Source organism: Melanaphis sacchari, unplaced genomic scaffold, assembly GCF_002803265.2.
Source record: "Melanaphis sacchari strain LSU unplaced genomic scaffold, SCAv2.0 Contig9_pilon_pilon, whole genome shotgun sequence".
Classification (NCBI taxonomy): Eukaryota; Metazoa; Arthropoda; class Insecta; order Hemiptera; family Aphididae; genus Melanaphis; species Melanaphis sacchari.
In genome coordinates, this window is record NW_020271711.1 from 1697714 (window position 1) to 1716859 (window position 19146).

The 19146-nt window shown below is 23.5% G+C and overlaps 2 protein-coding genes across 3 annotated transcripts; both read right to left on the minus strand.

The window, feature by feature from the left end:
- Positions 1-359: 359 nt before the first annotated feature.
- LOC112603223 (glycosaminoglycan xylosylkinase homolog) lies at positions 360-12449 on the minus strand. 2 transcript variants are annotated; one of them, XM_025351713.1, is made up of 9 exons: positions 12374-12449; positions 12284-12298; positions 5958-6155; positions 3677-3849; positions 3339-3532; positions 2906-3083; positions 1386-1562; positions 1111-1170; positions 360-921 (listed from the first exon to the last, which is right to left on the minus strand). In XM_025351713.1, exons 2-9 carry the CDS (start codon positions 12287-12289, stop codon positions 720-722), a joined length of 1188 nt encoding a protein of 395 aa, XP_025207498.1. In that variant the 5' UTR covers positions 12290-12298; positions 12374-12449; the 3' UTR covers positions 360-719. The 2 variants fall into 2 exon arrangements, with proteins under 2 accessions (XP_025207498.1, XP_025207497.1); XM_025351712.1 differs by lacking the exons at positions 12284-12298; positions 12374-12449 and adding an exon at positions 6650-6853.
- A 2662-nt stretch (positions 12450-15111) lies between these two features.
- LOC112603278 (protein TRC8 homolog) lies at positions 15112-17060 on the minus strand. Its single transcript, XM_025351785.1, has 6 exons — positions 17052-17060; positions 16668-16923; positions 16373-16602; positions 16070-16316; positions 15689-16009; positions 15112-15218 (listed from the first exon to the last, which is right to left on the minus strand). Exons 2-6 carry the CDS (start codon positions 16902-16904, stop codon positions 15183-15185), a joined length of 1071 nt encoding a protein of 356 aa, XP_025207570.1. The 5' UTR covers positions 16905-16923; positions 17052-17060; the 3' UTR covers positions 15112-15182.
- Between the last annotated feature and the right edge of the window lie 2086 nt (positions 17061-19146).

The following is a 19146-nucleotide window of genomic DNA, read 5'->3' on the forward strand; positions in this document are numbered from 1 at the left end:
CATTTGCATCTAAGGTATTTAACATGGCGAAAAAACATTAGAGCCAAGTGAACAAAAAGGCTTTAACAATATAAGGCTTCTTTTTTGTTACAAATTTACTATACAGTATAATTCCATACTAATCATGATAAGCGAAATTTGGAAAGCATATTAGTTACATTTTTACCAAACAAATATTTTATACAATTGAAGACAAAGAAATCATAACAGTAAAAACGGATTGATCTGAAATAGAATACTAATAATTTAAATTATAATCTAAATTTAAGATATAAATTAAATTATAATTATCAAAAAATTAATTATTTAATAAAAAAATGGTCACAATTTGTTCATCTTAGATTAAACAAAGCCTATTTTATTAAATTTTTTTTTCATTAACTTCATTATTTTAAGTAAGCACCTATAAATTTTTTTTATCTCCAAAATGAATAATGCCAATACATTACTTACTGACACATTCACATTTATTATTATATTGATCAGTTTTCAAAAGATTATGCAATATTCATCGTTCTATGAAAGATCTTACAAAATCATTAACAACAAATATTATAAAATAATTTCATAATGATTGTGTAAATCTAAACCAAGGTTTGAACGTACAATATTTCACTACCTATGCACTCAAATCCAATCACAGTTAGACAATAATAAATAAAAATACGGTAAAAAAATTAATTTAATATTGAGTATTAATCATGCTATTGTTATTAAGATCACTTGAGAATTGATTTATCTGATTTTTTTTGACACATAATAACAGTAGCATAAATTATTTTTAGTCTTCGCTCAAGTGCGTGATAATGCGGTAGAGTAAGAAGAGATAAGGTCTCATGTATGTCCAACATACTTTGTAATATATTTGTGAACGTTCCGCCTTTAATTGATTTAAGTCGTTCCCATGTCTTTAAACGGATTCTGATTATAAAATTAAACAAACATAATGAATAGTAAACACGTGTGGGTGGGTGAGGGAGGGGTATGTATTTGGGTGAGTATGTATGGGGGAGTGATTAATATAAATATAAATATTCTTTAGCTTAATTGTATTATCGTAATAGATTTAAATACTTACAGTAATACAGTATATTACATAATTATACTTACATACAACATTGATAAAGTGGAGCCAGTATGTCAATGTGATCTTTGTAAGGATTCCCAAAACTGTTACAAACATTTTTTAATGTTATTATTTAATACCATGTATGATAATCAATATCCAGCAACAAAAGCTTTTATGTATTTTTAAATCATTAAACGTAAAAATAGTTTTTAACATAAAATTTTAGATAATAAATACTTTAATTTGTAGTCATTTCAATCACTGTAAAAAGTTAGAAACAGATGATTTAGAAATATTCATTATAAGTTCTTCATACCTTTTTCCATTATCTATTAGAAGAATAGTATTATTAAATTGTTCCACAACTTCGTATCTATGTCGATCTCCGTTTCCGATTATAAAGTCAAAAATAGATACGTCAACAAAATCTAAGATTCTTTCAGAGTTATAATTAGATTTGATAGTATCACAGTAATCATTATCGTCTTCCCATCTAAAACAAATGATAAGATTGATTTATCATACATACTTTAAAAGTATTCTATTAACATGTATAGATAAATAAGTAATAAAAAAATTATAACAAGGCCCGTGCGAGAGGGACGAAAATACTGATAAATGTAATATCAATTTATTATAGTTAATATTTTAACTCTTCTACCAAAAAAAAAAAAAACAAGAAAAAAAATTGATTAGTAAACAAGCCTGGTTATAACTTAAAATACTATTGATTAATTATAGCATGTAATATATTAATTGAAATACTAATAGATATGATAAGTTAAGTTTCTAATAAAAATTAACGATTGTTTCATAAATACTCTTGTTGGATCAATAAAACAATTTTATTGAAAGTCAGAATATCTATTAATAAAATATTAACAACTATAATGAGATTAGTTTTTCTTTGAACTTAGTCATTATTATTATTATATTATATTATATAAATGTGTACTATAATAAATTGTATACATAAACAATGGGTTTCTAATAGTCAGGATTTGTGGGGCCTTAGACAACACTTTATTACAACTAATTATTGTATGATGACTAAGGAGCGGATGTTTATGCATTTATCATATTTTTTAATAACATCTAAATTAATGCGGAGTACGATAGAAATTTGTTTCATCACTCAAAGAATTCAAATTTATCAATTTTTTAATTTTAATAATAATAATGAATTTTATTTTATTTTTTAAATTACCTATTAATAATTTATTACTATAAATTTTTAATAAATAAAAAATTTTATTGATGGATATTTTTAATAAATTCTACGCATATTTTTATACTTTATAGTGCATAATTGCATGCATATTTTAAAAATTTTTAGAGCATAAACATTCGCTCCTTAATGATGACTGTTTTAAATTTACATTTACTATTTTCATGTACAGAAATCTTTGAAAAAAAATCTTTCTTTTACACAAACAAATAGTCAAATTCGATAACATTTCAAAAATAATATTAACTAAACAATTATTTAAAAAAAACTTGTTTCCTGTTATATAATAATATAATGTGTTTTATAATATTTCTTTTAGATACAGATTTATTTTGATATTGGGTCTAAATACAAAACTAATTAATAGTATTTTATATTTTTCATGATACTCAAATTACTATTTATAAATAAATAAATAACTATGATTTATAACTTTGATTATTGGTCAATGAATTTCACAAAACTAAGATGAAAAATTGAGGGCCATTAAAAGCAAATTAAATGAAGAGACATATTATGTCCCATTTCTCAATCCTTAGCGCCAGCACTAATAGCAGTCTGTCCTAAAAAGAAAAAAATTAATAGTTTAAAAATATTATATTTTAAACCTGGCTCTTTTGTTTTCAATATATGTCCTTCTCCAAGGATGCAAATGTTGTTTGAGCTTTATATTAGATGGTAAATAAAATATTGCTGCTCCTTCTAAACGTTCACTTTTTGTACATACTGGATCTTCACGTTTACAGTAGTAACATTTACCATAAACACAAGTCTCCTTGGTTGTTGCTTATTGCCCCCAAAAAAATAATATTATATAAGTTCAAAATTAAAGTAATAAATAAATTAATAATAAATAGCAATTCAATAAAGTAACAAAAATAATATACTTAAAATTGTAATTACATTTATTAAGTTATTTCAGTTTATGTGTAGTGAAAAAAAAATTTAGTTAGAATTATATTTTTTATTATTATTGCTAAATTATGTAATTCATTATAATATAGTTATTAAACTAAACAAAAATAATAGAAGATAACTTACAATTTATATACATTGTTTTTTTTAATCCAATATTTGCTGTTTCGTGCAATTCTGATGCATCTAAGATTCGTTTCACCACAATTGGAACACGTGGAAATCCAAAAATAAGAGATATATAAAATGCTATTATTTCACCATTATAACGATCTTTACCAGCATATACATTGCCTTCAATAATTTCAGACTCTAAGTACCTTAATAACATACATATCATTAATAAACTTTAACTTACTACATTTTAAGAATAGCGATTGTTTAAATTATATAAATATGCATTAGAATTTAACTTACAATAAAATGTATGATAAAATAATAATAATTTAATTAAAAATACATACCATTTTGGTTTAAATAGAACTTCTTGTTTGTTTTCAAACATAAGTATTAACTTAAGCTGGGTTCCTTTAAATGCATTATATGTTTTGATTATTTTTGATGTTTTTAATAAGTTTATAGTTGATCCTAGAAAGGGTGAACCATGAAGAGGCATAAGTCCATTTTGATTCATTACCTATACAATTTATTTTAATAATATTTAATAGAACTTAACTTTTCCACAGAAAAATTATATTATTTTAGATAAAAATTAAATTAAAAAAGATAACAGTAAAAATTAATCATACCACAGGATGTCAGTGAAAAGATCAAAACATTGAGAAGATGTTACACTCACATGTATTGTTTTCATATTACAAACATACAACATAGCTAATTTAAGTTTATTATAAGTGATTTTATATTTTTAGCTTTAATATAATAATTTATTGACCTATTATTAAAATTAAAAATAAGAATATTTTCTAAATATGTGTATTGGATTTTTTTTCTGTTATTTAATTTTTAAGCAACATATAGACATTTTAATTTGTAAAATTTTACTCACTCATACCTAAATTCAAAATTAAAATATTTTAAAAAGCCCACACATAAACATAATGTTTACATCTTTCATTTTGATGATAGGTTAATTTAATCTAATATCAAAACTAACAACACAAAATCTGTTTTAATAATTACAAATTGTTATATGTTATATGCAGATAAGTGTCCTCTAAATGATATTTAAAAAAGGAACAAAAATATACTTCACCTATTTCCAAGTATTTAACAATAATATAATATAGTATAATTATTAAGGTGCAGATGCTGTAGAACTAAAAAACTAGTAAAATTTATTGCAGTATTGCACTAAAATATACCAAAAATTGCACTTAAAATATTAAAAATTGCTTTAAAAAATTATAAATTTTTTAAATTAAATATCCAATGTCCTTTGGTTTGGAGCCAATGATTTTTTATACTTTGAAAAACTTTGTTCTATATCGGTTGATATTAGCGAAGCATACTTAAAATAAAATAAATCGTTTACCTTCAAGTTGTCAGATAACCCTTTTAACAAATATTTACAAAACCATTTAAAAAGTATTAAAGACGTGAAATTATGTGAAAAACTTAAAAAAAAATTGTTAAAATTGTTTTACAAATGAATAAATTTAATAAAATTGCAATAAAAATCAAAAATTGTAGAAAATTGCACTTAAAACTTTTAGATTTTAATTCATATTTACATGACACATTTTAAACTTACTTGGCAATTAATTTAAAAAATAGAAAAAAAGTTGCAAATGTAACAACGTGCGTGCCCTAATAATTATATTATAACATTAATCTGAAATCCATTGATACTAACTTTCTTACTCATAATTAGAGTTATTATTTACCAGCAAAAATACAATTATTAATAGATCTAAGACCATTTTAACGCCATCATATAATCATTTTAAAACTATGATAAACTATAAATAATTGTAAGTAAAATAAGTATCCAATAAATTCACTAAAAAATTCATTTTATTCACTTTCATATTCGATACATAAAAAATAAAGTTGTTCATATTCACTTGTTTTTTGTAAACACATTCATACTCACTTTCTTAAAATATATAAATATGTACAAATTATTATTTTATAAATCTTTAAATAAAACATCAATTAACAAAATATATCATTTTTTTTTCTAATTAAATAATTTATTACAAAACAAAATCTCCTAAATTATATATCCTATATAACCACTACAAGGATAGTGACCTAACTAAATTAATTGCAATCAATACTATATTAAAAAATTTAATTTATATGATATAAAATATATTTAAAAACATTTCTGTAAATTTTTTTTAGTCTTTTTATGTTATAGTTTCAAGTTCTAAAATTATTTATTTTTTTAAGTTATCAATCTATATAATAAATTTTATAAACATAAAAATGGCGAATTTCTAATAAAAATTATATCATATAAGTATTAACATGTATAAAATAAATACCAAATTTAATAGTCTACATTAAAAGTAGTTTTAAAATAAAATCTTAAATATTATAAAATAATATAAACTTTTTGATAAGCATCAGCTAGTAGATAAAATTGCAATAAAAAAACATGATAACAATATTAAAAAGGAATTTAAAAAATAGGAATTTGATTAGAGTGACCTAAAAATTGTTCAATTGTATTTTTCCACTATAAAAATTAATTTCAATCACGTTTACAATCTATTTGTTATACCTAAGTGATTTAATTTACAAAGCATACTGTTAAGAAGAAAAGCAAATACTTACTTTAATAGTAGCAGCAAATAAATCAATATCACCATTAATCTTTAATTTTAAATTACTTATGAGCACATTAAGTTCTCTTAAAACATTTGACTGAAAAGTTGGTACTGGTATATCATACTCTTTATCAAGTTTATTTAACGAACTCATGATATTTTGAGTAGCATAGTATGTTGCATTGTATTTTATTACAGCTGGTGCCTAAAAATCAAAAATTTAGAAAATATTAATAATTGCTTTTAAACAAGTATATACTTTTTAAAACATTTCATTTTGATTAAAAAAAAAAAAATTATTAGTACATAATTATTGAGCAAATGATAAATAATAGTACTTTATGTAATTTTATTTTACAATTAACTTTTAATAATTTAAATTATCAGAATACTTTGAACTTAAAATGTTTAATCAAAAATCAACCATACATATTAAAATTGTTAAGAATTAACTTAACATTATATTTTTGTAGGCTTTGTGTAAATAAATTTTCAAGAATACAACAATTTAAATAATTAAATTACATCTTATATTTTATTTTTAAATATTTCATTAATCTTATCCTATACCTAACTATGTGTAATTAATGTATTAATATTGATTTGCTTAACTCGTAATATACAAATTACAACAATATAACATAATATGTAGACCAAGGATAATAATTTGAATTGATAAAGTTTCAAAGGTTTACTTACTCCTACATGTGGTTCATCTTTTGAAAAAAACAACACTAAATAAACATTTAAACACAATACGAGAAAAATGCTTAATAAAGTTATATAATAATATTTATAGTACCATCTTAAATATATCATAATTATGTTCTAAAAATGCGTTTTATTACTTAATAGTTCAATCAGAACTACATTTCTATACGAATATGTGAAAACATTTATATTCTAAACAACAGTTTGTACAGTTATTAATTACACCAGTTAATTTGATGTATGTAAAAATGAAAATATCGAATGTTATCAAGGTAGTTACTAGTAGATTGGTAGATTATGCACTTATCACTATTCACTTTCTGATAAGGTGATAACAACAATAATTCATATTAAATTGCCTAATTATTTTATATAAGGGGTCACGGGGTTCTAAATAAATTGTAATTAACAAATTTCTCTAACATAATTCCAAATTTGAAATGGATAAACTATTAACAATAATTATAACTGTGTCAATATTAATTATGAATTTGTAACTTGAAAACAAATGATTAAAAACTATTTGTATATCCGTTGCAAGAATTTAAGTATAAATTCAGTGGTGTATTAAAGAGTATAGCCGGATCTCTATTTTTGGATTTATGCGTATACCTTAAAGAAAATTCTTCTATTATGGGTATACGCCACTGAAAATGCATGCATTATGGGTATGCTCAAGCTTCTAGTTTATCATCAGTTATAATTAATATCGCAGTATAAAATAAATAATAATAATAATAACGTACAATTATTATTTTGTCATGTACACTATTACACTGTCCAAAAATAGCCTCAAGCCGGTATAAAATTCGGAATTCGGAAACTGCCGAACGTGTATACTGTTAGAGTAAATATTAAATATTAGCATCAATATTATGGAAGTATAAAATGTATGCGTCAATAGCCGATATTCCACTGACTCACATTCAAACCAAATCTATCTGTTTTTTACATCCTTTTAATCACTAAAATCACAATTTTGGTTTAACATAAAAAAAATTCAAAATTAAACAAATATTTGTTGGATAAAGTAAATAAATTTGTAAACTATAAAAAATATATTACCAAAGTTATTTACACCGATACAAGTATATGATATGAAGAGTGAATGTTTGTAATAAAATATTAAACTTATTAAATACTATTATATCTATGTGTAAAGATATTTCGAGGGAAGTGAGAAAATTTTTTAAGGTTTACCTATTCAAGTATTTTTAAGTATTTAACATTTATTTACCAATACACCACTGAATATAATGTACTAACTACTTGTTTTTAACAAGATTTATAATAATTCTAACAGTGTAATTTTAATTATTAGCGGTATAAATTTTTGTCATTATAAAATGTTTATAGTTGATTTTTAATTAGTAATTTATATTCTTTAAAATATTTTGAATTTTTTTAAATCCCTAGTTTTCAAAATAGTACAATTAGATAATTTAAAAATACTTAACTATTTTTACAAGTAAATAAAAATGAAAAATCAATAATGCCTTTATATTATATGGATACAATTATGCTATAGTCTACTGTAACATCCCCTCTTTGGCAATCATTACACTACTAAGGCAAGTTATAAATACCATAGTATGATTATTTATTACAAAGGTAGATTAAATTGAATTCTTTAATGTATAAAGAAACTAATATGATTATTGAAAAATTCAAAAAAGAAAAAATAGCTACTTCTAAAAATAAAATAATTTAATATACAAATGGATTTTTAATAAACAAATATTTTATAACCAAATAATTAATTATATTATTATTAAAAAGGTAAGTATTGATTTTAAGTTAGAATAATTAGCCAATTAATAATTAATTATTGATTTAAAATAATCCTATTACGTTCAAAATGATTAGAAGAAAATAAAAAATATCAATAACTAAATTTTGTTTTGTTATCTATTATGGTTAAGTGACTTTGAATTCTGGGTGCATAGGCATACGTAGACTATAAAATTAGGTAGTTTCAAAGGTCGTACCCAGAACAAATTTAGGAGGAGGTGGAGGTATACAAAAATCTTAATAAGTGATATATAAAATTATGAACAATTTATAAATGCTTTAAAGCAATTAAACATATATATTTTAAGCTCCCATAAATTAATAAGGTTTGTTAATAATCACTTAAATATGCATAATACATAATATAAAATAAAATTCAATTTTAGACCATAAATTCCAATTTTTTTTTCTTTAGAAAAACAGCTGATTACTTCCTCACGATCAACATGAATATTTCTATGTACACTAATATATGCTAAACCAGTTAGTCTGCTGTCTTCAGTGGTAGCATTTCATAAATAATTCTTCATTGTTATCAGAGAAAAAAAATGTCCTAATTATAACCTATATGATTAGATTAGATACTTTTTAGAATGTGGATAATAAAGATTATTGTTATGGAAGGCTCTTTAATATAGATTCCTACTAGCATTTTGTTTTAAAATAAATATTGATTAAGAAATTTAATCTATACTGTATTAATATATATTTTATTACAACTTTTTTTTATTTTTTTATTATGCTTTGGCAAATATGGTAATTACTCATTAACTCCCATTTAATGACTGCGTCCAACTACCAAACCACACTATGCCCCTATAGTCCTATACCACAATTGTTTGAGCTATACTACTATATTGTTAATATTAAATTATTAATAAAAAAAGGATGTCAAATTTTTATGTTTGTGTAATGCAAAAAAATGTTAAAGGGATTTGAACCCCTAAGTACGACCTTAGTAGTGCCCATACATTATTATTCGCTGTCTATATTAAAACTATTAGACTTCTTTAAACTAAATAATATTATCAATGATAGATAATAACAAGTAAAACATTGAACAATTAGTTTCTCGGCATACAGTTACAATCAAATTATAACAATTTTGAATACATAACATTAGCCACTGCACATTTACACTAAATGACTAAACTGTATACATACTTACATACAGTGAATTATTTAAATTTTTCAAACTAATTTTAAAAGTGTAATCTAAAATTGTACTTGATAATTTAGATATATTCATTACAATTAATATTTAGGTAATTTATTTAATATAACACACTTATTATTTCAAAAACTTAAACGTTTTTGAATCCTATATTTTTTTTACATAATTTTAAGTGGTTAAAGATTATATTTGATTTAAATTTTAAATCATTATTGATGAATCTTTTGTGTGAAATAATGAAAAATGATTTTTTACATTTTCCAGTCACCAACAAAAGAATCACTTCAAAATTTGTATTAAAAATGTCTATAATTTTTTTCTTGTGTGACTATGACAATGGGGAGGGGATCAGATTAAATTTAGCTATGCTTGACTCAAAAGTCTGCACACTCCAATAAAACATACTTAGATTGCTACTGGTTATGTATTAGGTATCCATCAGTAAGGCTTAAAGTAGAGAAGTAAGAGACTTCATATTCTAAGAAACCTTAAAGTATAAATACACTTATGCCCTTAAAAATTATCATATATGCTCTAAAAATATGTAAAAATGCTAAAATCTGCTCTTAAAAATATTTTATTTTTCATTAAAAAACTAAAAATTACAAATTTATTTATTATTAAATAAGGAATTTATAATTTAATTTTCACAATAATCAAACTGTACCTAGTGTAAAATATTATACTAATTATACAAATACCAGACAAAAACATACTCAATACCAACAAATTGACATCAACTGATTGGATTAGGTGTATTCCAAAGAGACCAACTTTATGTATTTTGCAACACACAAATAATTGGAAAAACACACGGTAGATAGAATAATCATTTATATTTAATTATTTTAATCTATTTTTTTAGTTTCTAGAAAATTAATACTAAATATTATATAGTATATATAAAATATTATTCTCTGTTACATATTATTTTAAACTTTTTTTTTAAAGTATGTGAAATATGTACTTAAAATGCACCTCTTTTTAAAGTACTCTTCAAACTTTTACTAACTGTGTAACTTTTAATTGTAGCTGATATTAACATAGTAATTTGTATATAAAATTTTTTTTTATTGTATAACATAGTTTCTCAATTCTTCTAAATTGATGTATATGAGTATAATACTAAAATTTATTTTTTATAAGTACTTGTGTTTTGTAAAGGGTGTGGGGGCAAAGTCCATAACAGATCTGCTTAAATTATTTGGATGGGTAAGTACTTTTTGGATTTTACTGTTAAATAAAAATTAGTTCAGTATGTATCATTGTTCTAAGCATTTTAAGGCTTATTATTTAAAGCAAAATTAAAAGCTAATTAAATAAAGCAGTTCAATTCATATTTTGCTAATTTTTAGTAAATGTTTATTTAAAAATTGCTTAGGATATGAACTTAAAGCTCTGATTATCACTCAAAAAAATAAAAAAAATTAAAAAAATTATTTTTTATGGCTTAAAATTGTTTAAAATAATTTTTTTCAAAAATGTTTATTTTTTAAAATAATGAGTGTTACAGTAGATGCCGCTTATAAGACTCACGGATATAAGGTTTAGTCGCTTATTAGACTCAAAATCATCTGGAACGGTCCGGACGTATCCAAATACATTAAAAAAAAAATCGGTTATAAGACTCAAATTTCATAAAATAAATAGTAGAAAATAAACTTTTTTGGTTATAATTTAGAAATAAATTGGTATTGAAAAATGAAATAATATTCGTGTTGATTATTTCTAGTTTCTGTTGGTACCTTATAACGTTTAATAATTTTTATCGCAGATAAAAGTTCACATTTATCGCAACGATAATTGTTATTATAGTGTACTGATTATCTGGCGGCTGCACAGTTATCGTAATATGTAATATTTACCTATTATAATTTTAGTATTTTTATCGGGATTTTTAAATTTATTCAATAATAAAGTATGTAATATGTGTTAATGTATTAAAATCAAAGCAAAATATGAAGTAAAATAAAATTTATAAATATGTAATTATTTTTTTTTTCCATTTCGCCTATAAGACTCATTTGGTTATAAGACTCACTTTGTGCTGGTACCAAAGTGAGTCTTATAAGCGACGTCTACTGTATTATGTAAATGAATCTCCTTAAACAATATATATATCACAGTTATTAGTTGATTTGAGTAACAAAAGTAAAATTAATTCATTAAGGGTTTAGTATCTATATATTATGATAAAAATTAAATATCTAATTAAACTTTTATTGCATTATTATTTCAATTTAAATGAAAAAAAAAAAAATTAAATTAAATTTAAAAAAAACATAAAAGAATGTTGAGATTTTCTATGTATATCAACATAATTTTTACTAATTTAAATTTAAGGTTTTAAAAATTTAATATTTTATTAGTATTAAAATTAATATGTAATTTTTAATATCATTTTAAAAAATCATGAGTTTGTCGTTAAATTATCTAATACCTAAGTACATGTTTTCTAAAGCAAAATAACATAAAATACAATATTATTCCTGTATTTGTTATGTTATCGTTTACTGATACAATAGTAGTTACAAATTATAATGCAACTTTAGTAAAAGACTTTATGTCCAATATAGGTAAAAATTAATGATTAAATTTACTATTTGCAATTACCATGTTATCAGCCTTTCTGAAATTAGAAATATAATACGGTTTACCTTCATCTGTCTACACTGAAATTGAAAAATAAAAACTTTTAGTACAAATCTTTATTAGATAAAAATCCAAAGACAACTAAATTTACATACCACTTGGACACTGGTGATCTATACTTCTTCAACATCATTGAAAATCCTCATAATAGTGTTTTTGGTGTATTTAAACATTTACAGTATTTGAAGGTGTAGGTATCATTCCTGTCACCATAATTAGTGTGCTGTGATAGAAAACGAGTTTGAGCTGCTTTGTAACCATAACCATGTGGTGGTGCGTACGTCTTATGTCTCCATAATTTTACATATTTTATTGTCAACATTTCACGACGCTTGCAAAATGTACAATAAATGTAATCACAGAAAGACATATGCAAATCTCGAGGCTTATATTGATTGATGGCTGTGGTCGGAAACAATCGCATAGAATACTTGTTAATGCGGCTGGGTTCGATAGCCATTTTACGAATATAAACATCACGAATGCGTGGTGAAACGTCATAAACACGTTTCCTAAACTTCTGATATTTAGGTTGTAGTCTTCGAAAAGTTCTTAAAGTATTATCGTCAAATGAGGTCAAATCGAACAAAAGCGGATAGATAACTTCACCGTGTTGCAAGCAACCATTATTCGTCACAATGCACTTCCAGTAATCACATAAGCAATCATATGTGAAAATTATGTCAGTATTAAATAAATTTATAAAAACTGATACCACAGAAAAATCAAACCATGAAAATATTACCTGTACTGGTGGTTTGTTATCGGTACCATCAGTGTGGAAATTAATCACCTTGGTATTCTCGGCCGTATAATAATCAGATTCTGAGTAAATTGCCTTATTGTAGGGAAACTCAAAATCTGAGGGAAGATATGCCACGGCAAAAATATCAATTACATTGAATCTTTCAGTGCGACCGACTAGCCACGCCGCGCATTCTCCTGACACGAAAAATTGAGAATTTATCAAACTTCTTGACTTGCAACCACTTCGCAGCAGCGTCTTGACACGATCCAAAGCCGGTTGTATACGTTCCAGACGTCGTTTAAACTCTGCTTGGTGACGTGAATGAATTTGGCACATCATGTTTTATTTCTTTCCAAACGTCCAGTCACCTGCTGGATTTAATTAATGTAGTGATTTAAAATAATGTAATTGCCTGCCGGTTGCCTAGCACCTATATTACATTGATGAGTCACATGAGACATGAATGGCAGAATAAATTAAACAAAATGACAAACAAGTAAAAATGCGATAAACTTACTTGAATCTTTATCATGGTTAGGTTAGCGTAGGATATGGAAAAAACAATATAAATTTAGCCATGAATATTATCATCATTTAGTAACAACTAACAAATCAAATTTGAAAACCGAAATTTTCTTACAAGTTTGTTCTATATAGCAGATCTTGATTTTGATTTTGAAGTATTGAACATAATTTAAATAGCTGTACTAGTATAGGTATGTGACTTTATATCATTATTTTAAATGCTACCCCTAATTGAATAGGTCACTGTAATAAATATGTTTAATGATCTTAACTCAAATAAAAATTGATAAATTATTATAAATAGCTTTGAACATAGTCACTGTTAATAAATTGTTTTGATGTTAGCTTCAATGTCTTAAACAATTTTAAATATAAGCAACACGTCTTATTTTTATTTTCTATTAGTAATATGTGGGTTTTACAAATTCTATTAAATTTTTTAAAATATTACATGTTATAGGTACATATTTTTTGATATACTACATTATACAATAATTAAATCCTATCATAAATTAATGTTACTAACTTCAAGTCAATCACCATGGAATAGATCTAAATAGGCTTGTGTTATAAACACCTTAGAAATCAATAAAAATGTTTTAATAATCACAATATGTATTTAAATTAATAATAATAATATTAGTAATAATAGAGTGTTTCAAGTTTCTTGTATTAATGAATTTTTAACTTAAACAAAATATCAAAAATTGTTAGTAGACAACTAACAAATATTTAAACTTAAATTTATGTGGACTTAGAGCTAAGCTTTTTTTTTTAATTCCATAAAACATAACTTAAAATATCTTGTATTACATTTAGGAGTCTTAAACATACATATATAATATATACAAACAATTATTAAATAAAAAACCAGTACATTTATCAATATGCTTAAAATTGTCTTATTTAACTTATTAGACACAATATTTTTTTTCATAAAACTATACATTTACATTTTTTTTTTTTTTTTTTTTTTTAATAGAATAATTATTAAAAGTTAAGAACAATATTCGTATTAATCAGAATTAAATATATGATACAAATTATTTAAACATAACTGTAATTAACATTAGAATTTCTAGTTTTTGAATACATTTAAATTATATTTTGATAAAATATTTAAAATAGTTTCTAAAGTGTATTAGCATACTAAAAAATCCAATAAATATGGAAAATCAATAAAGATTAATTGAAATTTTAAGTAAATATTAAATAATTTATGTATCTGTGTACAATCAAATACATTACATAATATTATTATTAAAATATCCATGGAAAATAAATCAATAAAATTTATGAAACCTTACATTAAACAACTGGAATATTTAAAAGGGACTTCGCAAAAATAATATTCTTATGATATACTATTTGAAAAATTGGATAATCATAATACACTTAAATCATTATTTTTAATTTAAAATTCTAAAAATGTTGTGTATTAATCAAATTACTTGTTATTAATAATTATACGAAATATACGACTTAACATATACATTTAGGTAAAAATTAATAATAAAATTTGATAAGTAACAAAAATTATTAAAAATCATCACCATCAATATTATTTTTAAAATCTTGAAAATAAATTGTATCCAGTGTAATTGTATCCAGTGTCTGTATTTTTATATATTCTACTCTGAAATAGTATAGCACATCGGACAATGATCCTAAGGCACAAAATAAAAAATAAATTAATTGATAAATCAAATTAAAACAATGTACAATTTAAGTAACAAAACAATTGGTAAATCCATCAAATATGCATTGATATATTAAACATTTCATAATACTATAATAGGTACAATTTTAAATTAAGATAGTAACTGAAAAGATTTAAGAACCAAAATAAAAACAGATAAGTGAACAATTTGATATACAAAATACACTAACGAATGTAGTTAAGATTAATTACTTGAGTTAAAGTATTTTTTAACATAGTGTTGAAATATACTTTCTGAGTATTTTATTATAATCAATAACTAATATTATTATTATTATTATTATTATCTATTGTAGTATAATTTAATTTGTATTAGGTCACATAAGATTTTTTCTGTATTAAATAATAATCTAAAATTGACTTATTTTATAATTTACCAATTGGTTTTAATAAAAAATATATTCAATATTTATTTACATTATCATAGAACCATTTACGCAGACATTCGCCATGAAAATAATGATTACATTTAGTTATTCTAGCTGAATTCATATTTTCATGACATATGGCACAAACATCATTAAATTCAGACAATTGAGTACTAGTTGCTTGTGATAATGATTCAATTTTTTTTATAGCTGTACTGCGTCTAGTTAATTCTTTCCACTTATTCCTGGCATTATAAATAGTTGAATATGTTTGTGTAAGTATCAAGAATACACTAACTACACCACCAAATATAAAAGCCACATTATAAACACTAATCAGTAAAATAAAGACACGAATACAGAATTCTACCTAAAATAAAAATGTTAATTATAAAATTATAGAATAAAATTTAAAGATTTTTTAAATTACTATATTGCCAAATGAATTGATATAAAACACATAATCATCCAATTTGTCCCAAATTATAGAGTAATAAGTATCAATTAATAATAACGAATAGACTGCTAATGATACCAATACTTTAATAATAGTTGCAATATTTAAAGCAATAACTGATAGTAGCCAAGGACCAACTAAATAATTAGACCACAAGTAAATTAAAATAGTAACTGCAAACACTATAAGAAATCCGCAAACTAAAAGAGCTCTTGCGTGCCTAAAAATATAATAAATTTATTTTTAAAACATTCTTGATAATAATTAATATACTACCTTTTAAGTGAAGTATTGAGAGAAGCAACTAAAGACATTAATAATTTATTAACCATATCATGAATTTGATGCTGAAGGGTAGTACAAACTAAACAAATAATTTCAAAGAGTCTTATCAAACGGTTTTCTGGATCTAACCTTGTTAGTCCAGATTGAGTAGCTAGCATAAAAAATAATATTGCAGAAATTACTCCACAATTTAAGTCATCCAAGTCATCAATCTGCAGCACCTAATTAAATAAATTTAAAAATATCTAAAAATTTAAACCCATTTCTAATACTTTAATTATTTTACCCATTGGAAGAATTTTTTTATGTATTCACTTAAGTATGATATAAAAGTTGTTATTGCTAAAACTGTTATACATGTATCGCTTCCTTTGATTAATAAATAATTTATAGCTCCAAACAATGCTTCATTTTGTATTTCTATATAAATTTGGGGGTGCAGAAGTTGTATTAGTACTCTAATAGCCCAAAATATTCGTAAAACATTTGAAATTTTAAGACGAAACCATTCATTTTCAATCATAATAAATATTTCATGAATACTAAAACAATATAAAAATATATTAAATAGTAAGTATACATAGTCTATGTAAAATATTAAAATTATACTTATTCGTTGGTGTTTACAAAAAACTAATATTAGTAAAAATAATGTATAAAATGGTCTTACTTTATGAACTGTCGTATATAGATATATCTATTCTGAATTATAGTTGTTACTATAGATATATTTAACCATAGTGTTTTCAGCAAAAAAAACAATTGCAACAATGTTGATATTATAATTACTGTGTTTATAATTGTACTAGTTTGAATTACTGATGCAATTAAAGTAGGAAAAAAAAAGCTATACCTAAAAATCTAAAATGTTAAATATGTATTATTTCTTATTGAAGATGAGTAAACTAAATTTGATACTTACATTATGCATTTGATAATTTATAGTGAAGATTTGTAAAATTTCAAATACTAATGATAAATAATATTGTATGAATATATAGCGAGATAACTTGTTTAATCGTGACTGTGTAAAAAAATATATTATTCCATCAACATCCCATGTTATAATTTCATTTACTACAACTCTCTCAAAATTTTTATATTTTTCTGATAAGACTCCTAATATTTCCATGTTTATCCAGTAAGAATAAATCGCAACGTAAACAGAAAGTAGATAAACATATACTATGAATATGTACTCGGCAGGTAGAATCAATAAACATAATGATAAACAAAATACTAGAAAAATTAAAAATTGAAATTAACAAACTAAAAGAGATATATTATTATTATTTTTAACCATTTATTGAACTTACTTAAACATGAAACTATGATTCTGAGGAAAGCCGGTGTGATAATTTCAGGAAATATGTTGAATAAATCTGGAAACTCGAAACTACTTTTAAATAGTTCGTCTATAATAAATATGAGAGGAACCCTCAACAAATAATTACAGAAACTCTCAAGATTTATCATTTTATATACTTAAACTCAAACGATAGTAAAACCTGAAAATAATTATAAAAACTATGAATACAGATATTAGTACCTAGGTAATATTTGTATATCAAAAGACTTGAAAGACACCAAGTAAAAATCTATAATCACAGATACAGTTAACAATGTTCTGAAATTATTTTAGAAAAACACGTGAAAAAATTATATCATCATGTTGATGATACATTTAATTAATCAAGATGATTTTTTTTTTTGTTAGCAAATACATAAAAATATTAGTTAATTTCTGTAACATGCGTAGTAGATAAAAAGAAGACAATCAAAACGTTGAATATTACTTACGTTAAAAATATATTAAAATCATGAAACGCGATGTTCTCGGAATTACACGTTACCAATGTCAAATATATTATTTAAAATACAAACCACAGATTAAGAAATAATAATGGAATTACGTCAATCAGCGGTTACCGAAACTCTTAAGTAACATTCAAATGTTAGGTACTGTACGACTAAAAACACACATGTATCAGCTCATCATCTATTTAAAATGAATAAAAGCAATATAATCGTAAACGTTGTTTACTCATTACAGTGTGTACTGTGTTCCACACGACAGGTCACAAATGCTGTGACTCGACAGGTGGCGGTTTTCTCAGATCAGGGATACCTATATATTAAATAATTCCACGGACCATAAAAATCATGATAAAATTATATTAAAACCAATTGCTGGTCAGTCTTCTGCATACAGTGTAACCCATAGAGTAATATTACTCTATGGTGTATCCCAAGGGTGCAATGTAGACTATCAATGTTCGGAACGTTTCCTGATAGAATGTTCACAACGTGTATCCTTATAAGTTACGAATTTTACAAAACAGTTATAACGAATTTTCCTAGGATAGTATATTTAAGGGTTAAGCAATGTGAATTTAGGGTTAAGCAATGTGAAAACAGTTCGGCCCTCATGTAGTGATTTTCAATGAAAAAAAAAAAAATAGGATAGTATATTTAACATGAGGTAACAGGTGTGTTTTTACTTTTTGTAAGAAATAATTACTTGTTTGAAAACTTGGCTGGAAATATGACTGCAGATAGTTATTGCCAGCAGGAACGCTATGTCCTATAACTTACAAGGGTCGATAAATAGACATAAAAACAATATTAAAAACCCTAAGTACAAAATACACATGGATAATAACATATTATGATACAAAGAATACATTTCTTAGTTGTATGAATGTTTTTAACTATTTTTATAAATTTATTGAAATTTTTAATACTTTTTTTTTTTTTTTAATATC